The 19,802-nt window shown below is 37.5% G+C and overlaps 1 protein-coding gene across 1 annotated transcript in view; it reads right to left on the bottom strand.

Moving 5' to 3' along the window:
- PELI2 (pellino E3 ubiquitin protein ligase family member 2) overlaps window positions 1–19,802 on the bottom strand; it is a 186,247-nt gene that overhangs the window by 9,910 nt on the left and 156,535 nt on the right. The window contains exons 3-5 of the mRNA XM_020899630.2: window positions 16,454–16,555; window positions 9,454–9,651; window positions 7,762–7,950 (exon numbers count right to left, since the gene is read on the bottom strand). Of these exons, the coding sequence (XP_020755289.1) occupies window positions 7,762–7,950; window positions 9,454–9,651; window positions 16,454–16,555 (489 nt within the window). The remainder of the gene's footprint in view (window positions 1–7,761; window positions 7,951–9,453; window positions 9,652–16,453; window positions 16,556–19,802) is intronic.

Raw genomic sequence — 19,802 nt, 5'->3', positions numbered from 1 at the left:
AATCGGTTCACCTGTACCATTTTTCTGAATTCCACACATATGCATTGATATACAATATTTGTTTTTCTGACTTTACTCTGTATGACAGACTCTAGTCCATCCACATCTCTACAAATGACCCAACTTTGTTCCTTTTTATGGCTGAGTAATAATCCATTGCATATATGTACCATGTCTTCTTTATCCATTCATCTGTTGATGGACATTTAGGTTGCTTCCATGTCCTGGCTATTGAAAGCAGTGCTGCAATGAACACTAGGGTACTTGTATCTTTTTGAATTATGGTTTTCTCAGAGTATATGCCCAGTGGTGGGATTGCTAGATCATATGACAAACTATTTTTAGTTTTTTAAGGAACCTCCATATTGTTCTCCATAGTGGCTGTATCAATTTACATTCCTACCAACACTGCAAGAGGGTTCCCTTTTCTCCACACTCTCTCTAGCATTTATTGTTTGTAGATTTTTTTTGATGATGGCTATTCTGACCAGTGTGATGTGATACCTCACTGTAGTTTTGATTTGCATTTCTCAGATAATTAGTGATGTTGAGCATCTTTCCATGAGCCTCTTGGCCATTTGTATGTCATCTTTGAGAAAATGTCTATCTAGGTTTTCCCATTTTTTGATTGGGTTGTTTTTGTTTTGACATTAAGCTGCATGAGCTGTTTATCTTGGAGATTAATCCTTTGTCAGTTGCTTCATTTGCAAATATTTTCTCCCATTCTGAGGGTTATCTTTCCATCTTGTTTATCATTTCCTTTACTGTCCACAAGCTTTTAAGTTTAATTAGGTCCTATTTATTTTTGTTTTTATTTTTATTATAAGACATAGGTCACAAAAGATCTTTCTGTGATTTATATCAAAGAGTGTTTTTCCTATATTTTCCTATATTTTATTTTTTAATATGGCGTTAAAGAATGTTCTAATTTCAGTCTTTTACATGTAGCCGTTTGGTTTTCCCAGGACTAATTTATTGAAGAGATTATTCTCCATTGTATATTCTTACCTCCTTTGTCATAGTTTGGGTGACACAAGTTTGTGAGTTTATCTTTGGGTTTCTATCTTGTACCATTGATCTATATTTCTGTTTTTGTGCCAATATCATTTTGTCTTGATTACTGTGGCTTTACAGTATAGTCTGAAGTCAGGGAGCTTGATTTTTCCAGTTCCACTTTTCTTTCTCAAGATTGCTTTGGCTATTCAGGGTCTTTTAAGTTTCTATAAAATTGTAAATTTTTTTGGTTCTAATTCTGTTAAAAATGCCATTGGTAACTTAATAGGGATTGCATTGAATCTGTAGATTGTTTTGGGTGGTATAGTTATTTTCATAACATTGATTCTTCTAATCCAAGCACATGGTGCATCCCCCCATCTGTTTGTGTCATCTTTGGTTTCTTTCATCAGTGCTTTATTGTTTTCTGAGTACAGTCTTTTGTCTTAGGTAGGTTTATTTCTAGGTATTTTATTCTTTTTGTTGCAGTGGTTATGGCATTGTTTCCTTAAATTCTTGTTGTGATCTTTCATTGTTAGTGTATAGGAATGCAATAAGTTTCTATGTATCAATTTTGTGCCCTGCAACTTTACCAAATTCATTGATGAGCTCAAGCAGTTTTCAGATGCATCATTAAGATTTTCTGTGTACAGTTATCATGTCATTTGCAAACAGTGACAATTTGACTTCTTTCCCAATTTGTATTCCTTTTATTTCTATTTCTTCTCTGACTGCTATGGCTAGGACTTCCAAAATTATGTGAAATAACAGTGGTGAGAGTGGACTCCTTGTCGTGTTCCAGAACTTAGAGGACATGGTTTCATTTTTCACCACTGAGAATGATGTTTGCTGTGGGTTTGTTGTTTATGGGGTTTATTATGTTGAGGTTTGTTGTTGTTGTTCAGCCGCTAAGTCATGTCCAACTCTTTATGACCCCATGGACTGTAGTATGCTCATGTCCATTGAATCGGTGATGCTATCTACATCTCATTCTCTGCTGCCCTCTTTTTCTTTTGCCTTCAGTCTTTCCCAACATCAGAGTCTTTTCCAATGGCTTCTCATGTCAGGTGGCCAAAATATCGGAGCTTTAGCATCACTTTCCTTGCAATGAATATTCAGGGTTGATTTCCTTTAGGACTGATTGGTTTGATCTCCTTGCTGTCCAAGAGACTCTTAATAGTCTTCTCCAGCACCACAATTCAAAAGTATCAGTTCTTCAGTGCTCAGCCTTCTTTATGTTCCAACTCTCACATCTGTACATGACTACTGGAAAAACCATAGCTTTAACCATATGAACCTTTGCTGGTAAAGTGATGTCTCTGCTTTTTAGTACACTGTCTAGGTTTGTCATAGCTTCCCTTCCAAGGAGCAAGTAGCTTTTAATTTCATGGCTACAGTATGCTAAGGTAGGTTCTCCTCATGCCCACTTTCTGGAGAGTTTTCTTTTTTATCATAAATGGGTGTTGAATTTTGTCAGAAGCTTTTTATGCATTTATTGAGATAAGCATATGGTTTTTATTCTTTGTTAATATGGTGTATCACATTGGTTGATTTGCATATATTGAAGAATCCTTGCATCCTTGGGATAAATCCCACTTGATCATGATGTGATCCTTTTAATTTGTTGTTATATTCTGTTAGTATTTTGTTGCAAATTTCTGTGTCTATGTCAATGATATTGGTCTGTAATTTTCTTTTCTGTGATATCTTTGTCTGGTTTTAGTATCAGGGTGATGGTCACCTTGTAGAGTGAGTTTGAGATGTTGTTTCCTCTGCAATTTATTGGAAGAGTTTGAGCAGGATGTGTTAGCTCTTTTTTAAATGCTTGATAGAATTTCCCTGTGAAGCCATCTTGTCCTGGGCTTTTGTTTGTTGGAAGATTTTAAATCACACTTTCAATCTCATTACTTGTGATTGGTCTGTTTATATTTTCTATTTCTTTCTAGTTCTGTCTTGGAAAGTTGTTTTGTACATTTCTTCCAGGTTATCCGATATAGTTGCTATGATCTTTGCATTTCTGCAGTGTCAGTTGTAATTTCTTCTTTTTCATTTCTAATTTTATCGATTTGAATCCTTTTTTTCTTGATTCTGGCTAAAGATTTATAAATTTTATCTCCTCAAAGAACCAAGTTTTAGTTTTATTTATCTTTGATATTCTTTTCTTTTTCTCTATTTCATTTATTTCTGCTCTAATCTTTATGATTTCTTTCCTTCTAGTAACTTTGGGGTTTGCTTTTGTTCTTTCTCCAGTTGCTTTAGGTGTGAGGTTATATTGTTTATTTGAGATTTTTCCTGTTTCTTGAGGTGAGATTAAATTGTTGTTAACTTCCTTCTTAGGACTGCTTTTTCCTGTTGGCTCAGACAGTGAAGAATCTTCCAGCAATGCAGGAGGCCTAGGTTTGATCCCTTGGTTGGGAAGATCCCCTGGAGAAGGGAATGGCTACCCACTCCAGTATTCTTTCTTGGATGATTCCATGGACAGAGGAGCCTGGTGGGCTACAGTCCATGGGGTTGCAAACAACTGAACATGACTGAGCAACTAACACAGTAATATACAGAGTTTGGATTGTTGTGCTTTCATTGTCATTTGTTTCTATGTATTTTTAAATTTCCTCTTTGATTTCTTCAGTGATCTCTTGGTTATTGAGTACTGTTTAACCCCCATGTGTTTGCGTTTTTTAGTTTTCTTTTTCTTGTGATTGATTTCTAATTGCCTAGCATTGTGAATGGAAAAGATGCTTGATATGATTTCAATTTTTTTACATTTACCAAAGCTTGATTTGTGGTCAAAGGTGGGATCTCTCTTGGAGAATGTTCCATGTTCATTCTATTGCTTGAGAAGAAAGTCTATTCTGCTTTTAGGTGGAATTTCCTATAAATATCAATCTAGTGTGGACTACTGTGTCATTTAAAGTTTTTATTTCCTTATTTTCTTTCTGCATCTGTCCATTGGTATAAATATGGTGTTGATGTCCCCTACTATTATTGTGTTACTGTTGATTTCCCCTTTTATGGCTGTTAGCATTTGCTTTATGTATCGTGGTGCTTCTATATTGGGTATACAAATATTTATCATTGTTATATCTTCTTAGATCAATCCCTTGATTATTATGTAGTGATCTTCCTTGTCTCTTATAAAGTCATTATTTTAAAGTCTATTTCATCTGTTGAGTATTGGTCCAGCTTTCTTTTTCTATCTGCAAGGAGTATCTTTTTCTATTTCTTCATTTTAAGTCTGTATGTGTCCTAGGTCTGAAGTGGGTTTCTTGTAGACAATATAACATATGTATAGGTCTTGTTTTTGTACCCATTCAGCCAGTCTGTGTCTTTTAGTTAGATACATTTAAATCCATTTATATTCAAGGTAAATATCAATATTTTGTCTTTAATTTTTGTCAGTTTGATTCCTATGTATCTTGGCATGTCTCTCTGGGTTTATTCTACCTGGTACTTCTGTGCTTCCTGGACTTAGGTGACTGTTTCCTTTCCCAGGATAGGGAAGTTTTCAGCTACTGTCTCTTCAAATATTTTCTCAAGTCCTTTCTCTTCTCCATCTGGGACCCCTATAATGTGAATGTTGGTGCATTTAATTTTGTCCTGGAGGTCTCTTAGATTGTCCTAATTTCTTTTTATTCTTTTATTCTGTCCCACAGCAGTGATTTCTACCATTCTGTCTTCCTGCTCATTTATTCATTTTTTCTGCCTCAGTTATTCTACTGATTCCTTCTATTGTATTTTTCATTTCAGTTATTGTATTGTTCTTCTGTTTTAGGTCTTTGTCAAACATTTCTTTTATCTTAGTGTGTGCTTCCATTCTTTTTCTGAGATCCCTGGATCATCTTTACTAACGTTACTCTGAATTGCTTTTGGGTAGATCTCCCCTTCACTTAGTTGTTCTTCTGGGGTTTTATCAGTTCCTTTGTCTAGGGTGTATTCCTCCCTCTGGCATCTCATTTTGTGTAGCTTTCTGTGATTGCAGTGTCTATTCTGAAAGATGCAGGTTGTAGTTCTTGTTTCTGCAATCTACCCCCTGGTGAATAAGGCTGGTCTCAGAGGCTTGTGCAGGTTTCCTAGTGGGAGGGACTGCTTCCTGCCCACTGCTGGGTGGAGCTGGGTTTTATCCCTCTGGTGGACAGGGTCATGTCACGGGATATGTTGAGCAGGCAGCTGTGTGTTCAGGAGACTCCCTACTGAGGAGGGCTGCGCTTCCACCCTGTTGGTTGGTTGGCACCCCAGCTATGGAGCCTACCGGCTGTTGGGTGGGGGTAGGTTTTCATGAAAAAATGGCAGCCTCCAGGAGGGCTCACACCAATGAGTACTCCTCAGAACTACCGCTGCCCATGTCTTTGTCCCCACAGTGAGCCACAGCTGCCCCTTACGGCTCCTCCTATTGCCAGAACCCCAGGCTGGGAGCCTAATGTGTGGTTCTGAGGTCTCTTGTGGGAGAACCTGTGTGATATAATTATTTTCTAGTTTGTGGGACATCCACCCAGTGGGTATTGGTTTGATTTTATTACGACTGTGCCCCTTCTACCACTCCAATGGGGCTTCTTCCCTTTTCACTGGATGTAGGATATCTTTTGTGGTAGGTTCTGGTGGGTTGATGACTGTTTAACAGTTCATTGTGATTTTCACTTTTCATACAAAGAAGTGAGCTCATATTCTTCCACTCTACCATCTTGTCTCCGCCCCCTTAGCCAGGTTGAACAACCTTTTTTCTTCCTGCAGGGCAGTTCTTGGTAAATAACGTAACTTTTAAGTCTATGGTCTCTTATTTTCCACATATTCTTGACTCCTATGTCTAGGATAGGTGTCCCTCTGAGAGACTCCTATGCCTTCCAGTACTTTCTGTGCGGATCACAAAATATGCTAATGATTTGTGGCCTCGCCTGTAACATTTTCCAGGCCCCACAATTTGAGGGCAGAGCCCTGGACATCCTGGTCATTGTCAGATTCCCAGCCCTTAGCTCTTGCTTAGTCATGGCAACTAATTCGGGACTGGGTATAGCACTGCTTCATTCTTACTCAGTTCTCACAGTAATTCTAAAGGGTAGGTACTAGTATTATTCCAGTTACGTGCATATAAGCTAAGTGGTAGGTAGATCAGGACCTGGAACTATGAGCAGTTACTGCATGTTAATAGTTCTGAAGTCAAGCCAAACAGTAGCCTGTTTTCCCTCTCAGAGCATGTAAAAGTAACAACCATCTCTGAACAAAATACATGAATGAGAGTTGGCAAGAAACTCATCTTGTGCTGTGCCCTCCTGGACACCAGTGTATGCTTTCTATCTGCCCAGGGTGACGGTGCCAACCAAGTATGATTCCCTACAAGATGGTACTGAGTAGAAGCCAGGAGTTCAAACTTAAACTTAGGTCCTCCTGATTTAAAATCCCATTTGCTGCCATCTTCTAACTCTGTGACTGGGCAATATTATTCAACCTCTTTATGCCATGCCTTCCTCATCCATAAAACAGGGATAATTCCACTTCTCTGACAAGGCTGGTGTGCAGATTAACATTTCTGAAACATTAGCTCATTTAATGCAGTGTCTGCACCCAGCAAACATACACTGATTACTTACTATTGCTATTATAATGATCAATAACTCATTTGACCATCCTGACCCAGTTTTGTGTAGAATTAGCCTATGATCAAAACTTTTTCTGGAAAACAGATTTTACATCCTCTTTCCTATTTACAATCTCTTGAAACAAATTTCAGCAAAGTTTATTGAATTTGTTTGGCTTTCATAGAAAGTGTTTTTCATTTTTAGTCATAATGCTCCAAGATTGGGATTTTATCACAAAAGGCAGAAGCTATACCTGCAGCTGAATAATGGTGTAAACAAGTAATAAAAATAACTATCCCCTAAAAACAAACATCTAGTAGAGAATAGCAAACCAGCTTTGTAAAATCCCCCATCTTTTTTCTGTCTTAGAAATATCATCTTTCTCTGTGAACTAGATCACATCCTCTATTATTTATATTATTATTTCCCTGGTAGTTTGAAAGAAAACACTTGTTCTCTCTTTTCTAGTTTCTACACAACAATTAATTAAAAGTACTGGAGTGGAAAATTTATTAAGAACCTTTTAGTGCTGTGCCACACGGCCATGGCAGTATGAGAAACCCAAAACTTACTATTTAAGGTATTAAAATGATTCTCCATAGAAGAAAGGGTTAAAAACCCAACAGCTTTAGGGCATTTTGGATAAGCAGTAATATTTATAGAAAAAATATTAACATGCCAAGTCAAGGTACTATATGAACTATTTCAAGTAAAACTATGACTTTGAATTATATAGGGAACTATAATTTCTTATTATGAACAAGAAAAAAAAAGCTAACTTAATTATCTTTTTTGTCCCCAGAAAGTCTAGTAAATAATTCTGTAATTCATAATTTCTACTAATTAGTTTAAGACTGCTCAGGATTTTTCCAAATTAGTAAAGTTTTACACTAAAAATAAGTTCATTTTTCTTAGAGTGAATTTAAACAGAATTCAATGGTGAAGTATAGCAACAGAATTATGCTTTTAATGTAGTTAGGAACAAAAGGTAATTTTCTTCCACTATTGGAAAAGCTTAATCATGATAGTGAATAAGGCCATTTCCTTCTTATTTTTGGAGAAAATCCCTACTCTCCTGGGTCAATGGAACACAACCCTAAGACCTAGACAAAGATTTTGAATTTCTGGGGAGAAAAATGACAGTGTTCAAGTTATGCGTTTATAGTTTCATACATTTTTTTGTGTGAAGTCCACTTACCAGCTTTCCTCTTTGCTGCGCAGACCTGGTCTCTCTCAAGGTATACACGTCTCCACAGACAGAGATCTCACGCCAGACCCCAGGCTGGGACTCCTCAGTAAAGCCACCTCTCGGATGCATCACCAGCACGCCATTCGTTGTGAGCCCATCCATGTGGCCGTCAGGATTTTTCCACTTTGCTGCCTTTTCCTGGAAAGCATACCACAGAAAAGATGCTGTTCAACACAAAAAGGTTCTAGAATCTCTCCAAAATATTGGGTAAGGGCAGAGGGGAGGAAAGTGAGAAATTTTCATTCTCTATTTAAAGCTAATAATCAGAAGGATAAAATATGCAATTAGTCTGAGAAAATGAAAGAAGTGTAAGAATAGATGAATGATTTATCATTGGAGACAGAGTATATTTATCTTGGGCTTTTACAAAAGAAAACCTGATGTCTGGGCCTCTACCTCAGAGATTCTTTTTCGAACCACATTCCCCCTACCCCCAAGTGATTTCAGGAATCCAGTATGTATTCTTCAATTCTATTTGTGCAGTGCTTTCATCCTATTATCTAAAAATGTTTTGTATGAACTCATTATCAGGTAAGTACTAGAAGGAAGTGAAAATTTTTCATTCAACAAACAAAATTTCAAAATACATTAGGCCAACAGATTGTGGCCACTATGTCTTGTTTTCATACGGATCAGTGTTTGCATCATCAAAGGTGGAAGGCACAAGTGACTGGATATAATGGCAGATTGGACACCTGGCCATTTTTTCTTGAAGACAGAGCCAGATAGTGTTCACAGGATGTGGGTAAATCTGATTAAGGTAAGCCACTTATGACTGGTTTAGGGGTGGGCATATGACTGAGTTCTGGCCAATGAGACCTAAGTGAGTCTTCTGGGAAGCTTCCTGTAAAGGTTTCTTTGCTCTTCAAAGAGAGGCCAGGAAGAAATACGGCCCTTCTTCAGGGAGTTGTCATGCTGCGGGGAGGGTGTGGAAGGAACCTCGTCTGAGGACACTGGTGTGCCCAGAGGGCAAGATGGGATAAATCTGGCTCCCCTGATGTTACAGAATCACTGGATCAACCAATCTTGCAGCTGGCCTTCCTAGGCATTTCTTGTAATATGGGATGACCCTTTTTTATTACCATTTAGGCCATCTTAAGAGCTTTTTCCCCCCTGCAAAAATACCTTGATTCAAAAAGGGACTATATTAAAACTGGATATTCTCTACAACTGTGGGTTTTTTATTTACATGGACAGTCTATGAAGAGAGATATTTTTAGTCTTTTAGTTTTGTTTTGTTCTTTGTTCAATATTGGGAGTTACAGACATGATATCACAAAGTAAACACTAACAAATTTTTGAATGAATAAATGAACATTTTCTTTTGAACCCCCATTATCTAGATCAATCATTTGTTTTTCCTTCTGAAATAAATCCCCTTAAATCTACCATAAATATGTTATATGTGGTAATATACATACTTTTAAGAAGTCACTCTGCATTTTATAGTTAATATGGCAAATATAACAAATAATGACAATTATTTTCAGCTTCTTAATAACTTTTTCATGAAAACTAAAATTTCAAAATCTAAAACCAGAAGCATTTTGCAAAGCAAATATTCTGGCCACAATTAAATGTTATATATATGATGATAATGGGTGTTTTTCTAGAAACAATGTACTAATTATTAGTACTTACTCCAAGAAATATGTTTTTGGAAGAGTCGAATCCAGCTGCGAATATTCGTGCTGTGTAAGGTTCGTTCCTGTCACAGACTATCCTGCAGGCAAACCTAGATATGGTGCTCTGTGTAATCTGCGCTTCATCATTGTTCTGACTGCCAGAAATTGTGTCTGTAACGACGAAGTCGATAGGGCTTTCTGTTGATCTGCCCACCTAAATAAATCAAATTATAACTCATGATCCACTCATATCCAAAAATATGTCACCATATTCATCATATTAAGTGTGTTCAGGATCCTTTAATATTCATTATTTCTACTAGGAAGGTTAGAATAAAAAATCTTAAATCTGCTCCTTCTCTTGTTTAAGGGCGATGTTATGGTAACCAACCATCAGATTTTAAATGTTAAGAAAAAAGCTCCATTTTCTATTCTGGAAGAAAACACATCTCACCCCAAACAGCTTTATGATCAGGTAGAAACATAATTTATTACTGTCATAGAAAATCATTCCTTTTTCCCCTCTTGTATTTCCAAGTGAAAAACAAAAACAAAAACAAGATTTTAAAGGCAGCCAGCAAACTAAAGCCCTATTTCCCCTACTGTTGCCAGGCTGCAGACCCCAGGGCCTGGTTTTTTACACTGAGTGAACCCACCTGTGACTCACGGCACAGCGCACAGCCCTACCCCAGACTTAAGAGACCCCGTGCCTATTTCCCTTCCTCTGCGTAAGTGAGAACAGTGTAAAAGGCTACACAAGTCAGCCCAAAGCTTGAGACAGTCATATGAAAGGTTTAAAAATGCTGGTCACAACAGTTCAATCTTGAATTTTTAAAGAATTATCCTGGCAAGGTGTAAAAAGCTGACAATACTTTTTATTGGCTTACTTCCTTGTTAAGTTTAAATGCTGCCAGAAAGAATATATTTCATTAGCATGATCTTCAGAGTTCCAACAAAGCTCTTCATATTCACTAAATCCAAATAAGACAGGTACTGCTGTGTCCTGGGAAATATTTGTTACAGGTAAGGAAGGCCTCATGACAAAATACTAAATTGTCTATGTAATGATGTTCTATGAATCTCTAACTAGGAAACAGTAATAAATGTTACATATGTCTTAAAAAAATTTATATGTCAACAATATCTTGTTAAAGATGATATTAATGTTCTCTCCTAACGGCAGTGCCTCTGATTCTGAAGCTGTCAATGGAAGGAACACACGGAGCTCCAAGGTACATACATATATAAGGCCCCCAAATTCAATTTCCTAGGTATCTTTATCCTGATCTCAAAATTCTATCTAAAGCATAAGCATTGTAAAAAAACAGACATCTATTTTCTCTCTCTCTCTTTTTTTTTTAACAATGCTTAATTTCTTGTCCTATTAAAATGTTCCTGGAATAAACTAAACCACCGGGTTCACTGAAACGTAAATAGATGCAATTTATCCTAAACATACGGATTTCAGGTTTAGAAAACATACACCTTTTTACAAACTGCAACATAAAATTTAGATTATAAACTTTACAATTCAGCTTTCTCAATCAACTTGCAGAATCTTCCCTCTGCTAGATTCACTGAAAAGCTGGCTGTGTAACTCAGAAGCTCTACTGATTCAGATTGCTCTGATTTTTTTCAGGCTTTTTTTTTTTTTTAAACTACTCTCCTCAGCTACTTTCAAGTTTATAATACAGTATTATTAACTATGATTACCACGGTGTATATTACATACCCAGAACTTCCTCATCTCACAGTTGGAAGCCGGCAGTGTTTGACCAGCATCTCCCAATCCTGAACCCCCTGTAACTCCCATTCTAATTTCCATTTTTATGATTCTGAATTCTTTTCATATTTTACATATAACTGATAATTTGTCTTGCTGTTTGATTTCACTTTAATTTTTTTTAATTAGAAAAGTAACAAATACACTGCAAAATATTTTATAAATATAAGAAAGTACACAGGAGACTATGCCAAGCTCAGGAGTAAAATGTGAAAATTTCTAAAACTGCCAGGTCATCACACGAACCCCCGAGCTCTCACAAAGACACAGGCCATGACCTAATTTCTGTCACCTCTGTGGAAGAGGGCAAAGATCTCACGCTCTGTTAAAAGCTCAAAGCTAAAACCACACTCCAGCACAGCGTCACACAACTGTTCCTTGTCTACAGAGATTACTGTTTTCAAGAAAGGCCATTCCCCATGTATTAAATTAATGTCTTGATGAATTAACTGAAATTGCCTGTAAAACATGACATTTTATGCCAACTGGAACATACTGCTAGGATCAATTATTTCAAGTCAGGATACTTACCTGAGTGGTCATTTAGTATTTATCAGTTCCCTTCCACTTAAATCTAACTTGTAGAGTGTTAGTATATTTCTATACTTCAGGACACAAACCTCATGTTGCCAGAGGTGGGAGGACTAGGCCACTTTCCTAATGAAAACTCACCTAATGTGGAAGACTTGGAGCCTGTCCTTTCTCTGACTGTTGGATCCATCCTACATTACTTTAAGGTTAGTCATGTGGACCAGCCATGATGTATTTGAATTCCATTTTATATTCATAGAGTAGGCACAGGGATAATTTTTCTCCCTGCTGCTGACCGATACACACGGCATCATATGGCACTTTCAGTTGTGTATGCATATGAGAAAAGTTTGGGTTTGCCTGGTTGTCAATCAAAGTCAGTACAGGTAAAACGGTATAGAAACACCTGAAAGGGCCTCCTCCATCTTCTCTGGACAAATCAATCCTACCTGTGCCCCTGTGTCTGTAAAATTGTTTTCTCACTTCCCTCCAATTACTAGGATGAGCTATTGCTGCTCCTATCCACAACCAATCTCTCCATGGGTGCTAGGCAGCCCAGTATTGTGCCCTTCCCAAGGATTTTGCTCCTGATGTTGGCCCCTTGCTCTGCTGAATCACCCATTTCTCTCCTAACTGGATCATACGGTCCACTATCAAACATTCTGGAGCTTCTCAAATTCTGGGACTGTGAGGTAAAGGATTAGTTTTTTTTTGGTTTGCTTTTAAAATTTCAACCTGTCACTTAATCTCTTTTCAAAATATAACAAAAATCAGTATTAGAAAAATGATTATCCACTTCGATGTTTCAGGAATGTCAAACCACTATTACAAATTTCCAAATGCATTCCTTCCCAACTTCCTTACTCACCTCATCCTTGAAGTTTCGCTGCTTGGCTAAGCAGCCTGAATAGCACTGTTCTAGACTAGTCTCTCATTTTAAAAAAATGCTTTCCTTTGTTGGAAAGCAATTCTCAAACTAGAGCTCCATTTCTCTGATTCTTTCTACTGGTAATACTTCCTGAAAAACTTCTCACTAGTTACTACCTCTGTTTCCTTACTCATCCTGTAACCCACTCCAGAGCCACTCCATCATCATGCTCTCAGCAGGCCTGGCTCCACTGAAACCCTGCTTGCTAACGTTTCCAGGGCTTACACTCAGCATGTCCCAGTACATCTGTACCTGGTATTAAGTTAATGAAACCCTTCCAGGCTAGTTGGTAAACAGCCCCTTTCTCTTTCTGTTCTCTCCCCAGGTTATCTCATCAAATCCCATTTATTAGCCCCCAACTCCTGATCTCTCTCTTTGCTTCAGTCTAGCATATACGATCTCCATGTGGATATCTAAGAAACATCTCAAATATAACATGTTTCCAACAGAACCTGAATCCTCTTCAAGCCCTAGTGACTGGCACCCAGTTTGCTCAAGCTAAAAATCAACACCCACGAGTCACCCTTGATTCTTCAATTTCTCCACGCTCATGTTTAACCTCATGTAAATTCTATCAACTCTTCCTCCAAACACATCTTCAGTCCTTCCACATTTCCCCACCTTAGCTCTAGCTGTCATCAGCTCTTTCTTGGTTTGCATCACCTCAGCCTCCAATCTTTCTCCCTGTTTTCACACTTGCCTCCTACATTCTTCTCTGGACGGTCCTTGGAGATATCTTAACCAAATGGAAGTAGAATTTTTCTCTCTTCCTTGTTAAAAAATCCTCAAACTCTTTACTTGGCCTAAAAGCCCCTTACCCTCTTGGCCTCTGCCTACCTCTCTGAGTTCATCTCACACCACTTCCTTCCTCCTCCACTCTGCTGTGGGGCTTTGGCCCTGCTGTAGTGCTTGCTTCTCTGTGTCTCTCTGTCTACTCCAGAATCTAGGTTCCATGAGAGGGAGCCTTAACCTGTCCACCTCCAGTGACTAGATGAGGATCTGACATGTAGTAGGTGCTCAAGAAATAAAACTCATTAATGGAAGGTTATGACAATGAGCTTGAACCTGGTGAGCCACATACACAAACATGCATACACATGTATAATGTTTTAGGAAATAATTTTAAAACAGTCTAACACTTTTTTCAACTACATAGATGCTAATGAAATGTTACTATCTAGAACTACTATAAACCAAATAAAAAAAACAAAAAGCCCCATCAAAACACAAGACATTGCAGCACTTAGGTGTGGAGCATATGAAACTTAGAAACCAGAGGGGGAAATGACCACTAACACTGGTTTCAGGACCTGGCCAGTTTCCTTACCCCCATGATCAGAATGTATCTGGCATCACTGCCTTTGATTCCTTTTCTAAACTGTATTCTTTATATTCTACTTTCTCAATACCTATGCTCATTTCTTGTTCCTTTATTTACCCTTATTCTAGAAAATAATGACTAAGATCTTATTCTGACTATATTAACATATTTTATCAGTCTTAACTAATTTCTTAAATTTAGATCTAGGTTTCACTTTTTCAGACAATAATATTTTTGACTTCTGAGCCTATTATCTGAGTCCACTATTGGAAATGCAGTAAAAGGCCCTTTCTTGATTCATTCTGATGTTCTGCTTTTAAACATTCAGTTAACCTACAAATCATTTCAATGGGTAGTGGCTGAACAGCCCTCAGCAACAAGGTCCATACTTGAGAAATATGAATGCTGCAATGCTTTTGCTCAGTGATTTCTGTCAGTGGTAGAATTTAGACACATAAACTTGTTAAAAGGAGGAAAAAAAATAAGCTTGATTATTTTTTTAGGGCCTTCTAAGAGTTGTTTAACTCTACTCAGATTAATCTGACATTAATCTCCAGTATGTCCAGTTAGTCTGCAAAAGGAATGAGATTATTTCAGTAAAAATAACAAATGAGTTATGTCTTCTTAATAAATCTATAAATTTTTGTTGAATTACCATGCCTTATTTAAAGCAGTTGAGTAGGTATTACGTAGAGAATGGAGAACTGAGGAGACTTAAATCTGTGTTCTGCCACCAATGCCATTTTTGCCCAATTAAGGTTAAGTTCTTTCTTTCCAAAGATAAAAATTTCTCAGTTATAAAATTAAGAGGTTAGTATAGTAAAATTCGGTATTTCTCAGTGTGGTCCATGAACCTCTGAGGGTCTTCAAGACCTTTTTAATGGGCCCAGGTCCTTGAAACCAAAATTGGTTTTATAATATGAAGATGCTGACATTTGCTCTTTTGGTGACAAAGCAATGATGTGATTTAGTGAGAATCAACAAACAGTCCACTCAAAAAGCAGGCGGAGGACCTAAATAGACATTTCTCCAAAGAAGTCATACAGATGGCCAAGAGGCACATGAAAAGATGTTCAACATTGCTAATTATTAGGTAAATGTAAATCATTTATGTACACTGAGATATCTCACGCCAGTCAAAATAGCTATCATCAAAAAAATCCACAAACAATAAATGCTGGAGAGGGCATGGAAAAAAGGGAAACCTCCAGTATTGTTGGTAGGAATGCAAATTGGTACAGCCATTATGGATAGAGTATGAAGGTTCCTTAAAAACTAAAAATAGAGCTACTATATGACCCTGTAGTCCCACTCCTGGGTGTATATCCAGAGAAAAACATGGTCTGAAAGGATACATGCACCCCAGTGTTCATTGTAGCGCTGGTTACAACAGACATGGAAGGAACTTAAATGTCCATCGACAAAGAATTGGATAAAGAAGATGTAGTACATATATACAATGGAATATTACTCAGCCATTAAGAAGAATGAAATAATGCTATTTGCAGCAACATGGATGGACCCAGAGATTGTCGTACTGAGTGAAGTAAGTCAGGCAGAGAAAGAAAAGTATCGTATGATATCGGTTATATGTGGAATCTACACTTGATCTTAGCCAAAAGGCCAAGAGCTGATATATGTTGAATCTAAAAAAATGATACAAATGAACTTATTTACAAATAAGACTTAAAGAACAAACTTACGGTTACTAAGGGGGAAGGATGGGAGGGGAATGGATAGTTAACAGAGTTTGGGATCAACATGTACACACTGCTATATTTAAAATGGATAACCAACAAGGACCCACTGTATACAGCACAGGGAACTGTCCTCAGTGTTATGAGGCAGCCTGGATGGGAGTAAAATTTGGGGGAGAAAAGATGTATATATAATGTATGTGCTTAGTTGCTCAACTGTGTCCAACTCTTTGCCACCCGTGGACTGTAGCCCGCTAGGCTCCTCTGTCATGGGGATTCTCCAGGCAAGAATACTGGAGTGGGTTGCCATGCCCTCCTCCAGGGAATCTTCCCAACCCAGGGATCAAACTCAGGTTTCCAGCATTGCAGGTGGATTCTTTACCATCTGAGCCACCAGGGAAGCCCATGTATATGTATATGGACGATTGAGTCCTTTGCTGTCCACCTGAAACTATCACAACATTGTTAATTGGCTATCCTTCAATACAGCTGGCTCTAAAAGTCTCTGTTCTTGTTTTCAGAGTCTCTCTTTATTGCACTGAGATCTGAGAATGTAGTCTTTATAATTTCTTTTTGCAATTTTAGAACTGTTTTCTTAGTCTTTTGAAAACCAAGCAGGAATAATTTTAATATTATCTTCAACTTTTTCCCCTTGGACATCACCAAACACTATTGTGCCAGGAGTTCGGACTATGTTTCAAAATGAAGAATCGAAGGAAAAATGTAAAAATTTCCATGAAAAAAGAAAGATGTTACCTGAAACATATCCGTATCTTTATCATGTGTGTACTCAACCACCACAGTCTGATTCCTTGACAGAGTGTACGATATACTGTGTTGACCTTTGCAGCTGATAGCCTGATAGTGAAAGAAAAATATACAAAAATTCATTAAAATTTCAACTTACCACAATTCTGCTTATAGTTAAGAGACATCACTTTATCAGCAAAACCCAGCACAAGCTAGTGGTTTCCTAAAGACCAGAGCCTGATCCTGCTATGCCCTGAATTACAGAAGAGTCAACAGTCACAAGACTGGATTTACCAAATATTCATCTCCAGTAGGAACAATATTTTACTTAAGTCAAATCAAAGTCAATTTACTAGTTTCCAAGCCCTGATTTAATCACAGCCCTAGAAAAACATACACTTTCTCCATGTTACCTTAACTTAGTAATAGAATTTTTCAGACTAACATGATTTAAAATTTCTTATTTCACAATGAAACAGGTAACTCAATAACATTTTGTAATGGTATTTTTCCTATATGATAGGGATTATAATGAGAATAAAACAATCATTGAAAAAAAGTAATTAAAACTTTCATATAATAATGCACTATTTTAGCCAATGATAATTATACGCTGATCTTCATCTTATTTAAATCTTGTATAAGCAGTTGCTTAACCCAGATAGTTTTTGAGTTAATAAAAAAATGTAGCTAAGTTAGTTTTATCACCTCTATTTTTAGACTAGACTAAACATAATAGCCTTTGGTTTAGTGAATCTAGAAACCAATAATACAATATTGTTCTTTTTTCCTCCATAATGATATATTTCACTACATCTTAACTGTGGTCACATACTTTTAAATTTCCAAGCTAACAAAAGAGGCTTATTTAAATTCTACCCCACATTATTTCAATTACACTGTCCATTCTACTTCAACCTAACTTCATTTCTAATGTTTTACATTAAATATAATAAATAAAACTTTAATAAGCCTATCTATTAAACATTTATTGAATGATCACACTGTAGAAAGGCCAAGGAAGACTAAACATCTGGAAGTAGCTAGACACATATATAGCACATTAATGAAAATGTACTCTGAACATTTACATTTAACTAATACAATTGCTTATAGTAATAAATCATATAAGATTCCAAATCAACTTTGAAGTTAGCCTGGTTAACCTCATGGTTATTTAATCAGCTGCCCTCCAGAACGTCATCATTGAACTGATGTTTTGTTGTACATGCGTCATGAAGATAATGCAAGTATTAGAAATAATAATTTACACATTTAATATTATTAGGGATCTAAAAAAATGCTTTTTAGATTACTCAACTCCAGTAATAAATACAATCTTAAATTTTCACTGCTCAGTCACATGAAATCAGTGGTTATTGATACACGACATTTTTTCAAAATCAAATTAATAAAGAACTATTTCCAATTAAAATAAGTGGATGTTTATAGTTAATTGAAAAAATCCACTTAAAATATTTTATAAGCTCAGAGTTACAAAACTGATAACCAGGAGGTGATTATTTATACACTAACTTATTTACGGATTCCTTAAAAAGTATCTATTGCATTTAAGTTTTCCACTTGCAAGTACACCAACTCAACTTTTTTGGCACATACGCTACACAAAGTAACTGTAGTTTGCAAATTATCTGCAAAAGGAGTTAACAACCGCTGGAACAGAACGCCTTTAAAAAAGTTGGACATTTTTGTATGATGGTGCCCTCTAGTACAGTGTTTCTCAAACTTACACCAGAGTTGCCTTAACTGGAGGAGAGTTATGTGACCCCTGGGAGAGTAGCCCGGAAGTGAAACTTCTCATGCTTGAAACATTTTACCTCGAAAGCGGTCTGAAGTTTGTACTCTATTCTTTTGACATGCTGTAGTTTTAACATTTAAACATTTCTTACAAGTTTGCTGGGAAATCAATGCCCAGGAAGACCTGCTGTGCTCACCCCATGACCTAGGCTTCCGGGCCACTCTGGGAAGTCCTGGAAATAGGCATTTTACAGGCCTTAAGTTGCTTCTGGGCCCAGTTCTTCTAGAGTGCTTTATTCTAAAACTACTCCTGTGACCCAGACTATCATAAGAGAGAATAAGGCTATTTATAGAGAGAGTGAGCCCAGTGCCACACCTGGAAACAGACCAAAACCAGGGGAACCAAAGATCTAGACCAGCCCCTGTCGGAGGGACCCCAAGGCTTTAAATGCTGATTCAGGACACCTTGAATGATGAGCCCATTTAAAGACAAACTACAGTTTCAGACTTTCTCCAGTTTCCCAAATGTGGCTATAAATGTGGATCACCAGTCTTAGGAAAGGTGAATGCTTTGAGCATAGGAAAACACATTTTCTGAGACTATTTAATTAAGAAAGTTTTAAACACAAGCTCTGTTTTGGAAGTCTCTGGATTTGGGGAAGATGCAGAAGTGGGAAAAGAGATCCTACAAGGTGGAACAAGTCCCAGAAGGTGATGAACTCCCCACTGTGGTGGAGATGGCTGAGGAACTTCAGATCCCTGTGACCTACCTAAATCACTTCCTGTCTGGCAGGGGTCTCCCTCTGTCAGTGGTAAGTGGGGAGGGGAGGCCTTCCTACAAAGAGCCCCACCCAATAGGCTGTACCTACAGTGGGGAGAAACATGAAGATAAGTTGGCCCCAGAAGACTGGATTTAAGCCAGGACTGAGGTTTGGAGCAAAAGGGGGCAGTCAAAACCCGGGCCACCTCTGGCCACCAGTGGGCACCCCAGAAATAATGGAGGGCCACTTGCCTTTGATGCCATGAATCAGGGCTCACATGATTTTGTGCATTCAAGCCTAGAGTCAGGCCAGACTTGGGGGTTTAAGGGAAGGTAAGAGAGCTGTTTAATAAACTTGGCACTAGTTTTTGCTTTCTCTCTGCATATGAGACATTAAACTTTTCTGGGGTTAGAAAAGTATCATTTTCTCAGCAGTAATTTTAATATTTAAGATATGGCTCTCAGAAAGACACTTTCTAGTAAGTTACAGATTTACTGACTTGAATCAATCACATCAGATATTTTGGAAATAAACATTTTCCCCTAGGCACCGAGTTGCTTTGAGATCTATTTTTGAAATATCAGAAAGGAGAGTAGGTAAGGCTGGCTTTCTCTTGGCACTCAATAGAATTCAGTACAAACACAGTTATTGTAATATAATGTGATTTCACTACACTCATTCAAATACAGAGACCAAGATCTTTAAAATGGTAAGGGGAACCAGCCCAACCAACCCAACTGGCAGACAATACTGACCTACCATATTCGTTCTTCTATTGTGATGGAGAAGCAAGGTGGCTGACACCCTCTCAGGTTACTATCAGTGCCTCAAAGACA

The sequence above is a fragment of the Odocoileus virginianus genome, chromosome 6, assembly GCF_023699985.2.
Source record: "Odocoileus virginianus isolate 20LAN1187 ecotype Illinois chromosome 6, Ovbor_1.2, whole genome shotgun sequence".
NCBI lineage: Eukaryota > Metazoa > Chordata > Mammalia > Artiodactyla > Cervidae > Odocoileus > Odocoileus virginianus.
Note: the sequence above shows the minus strand (reverse complement) of the source record. Positions and strands in the feature narration are given on the sequence as shown.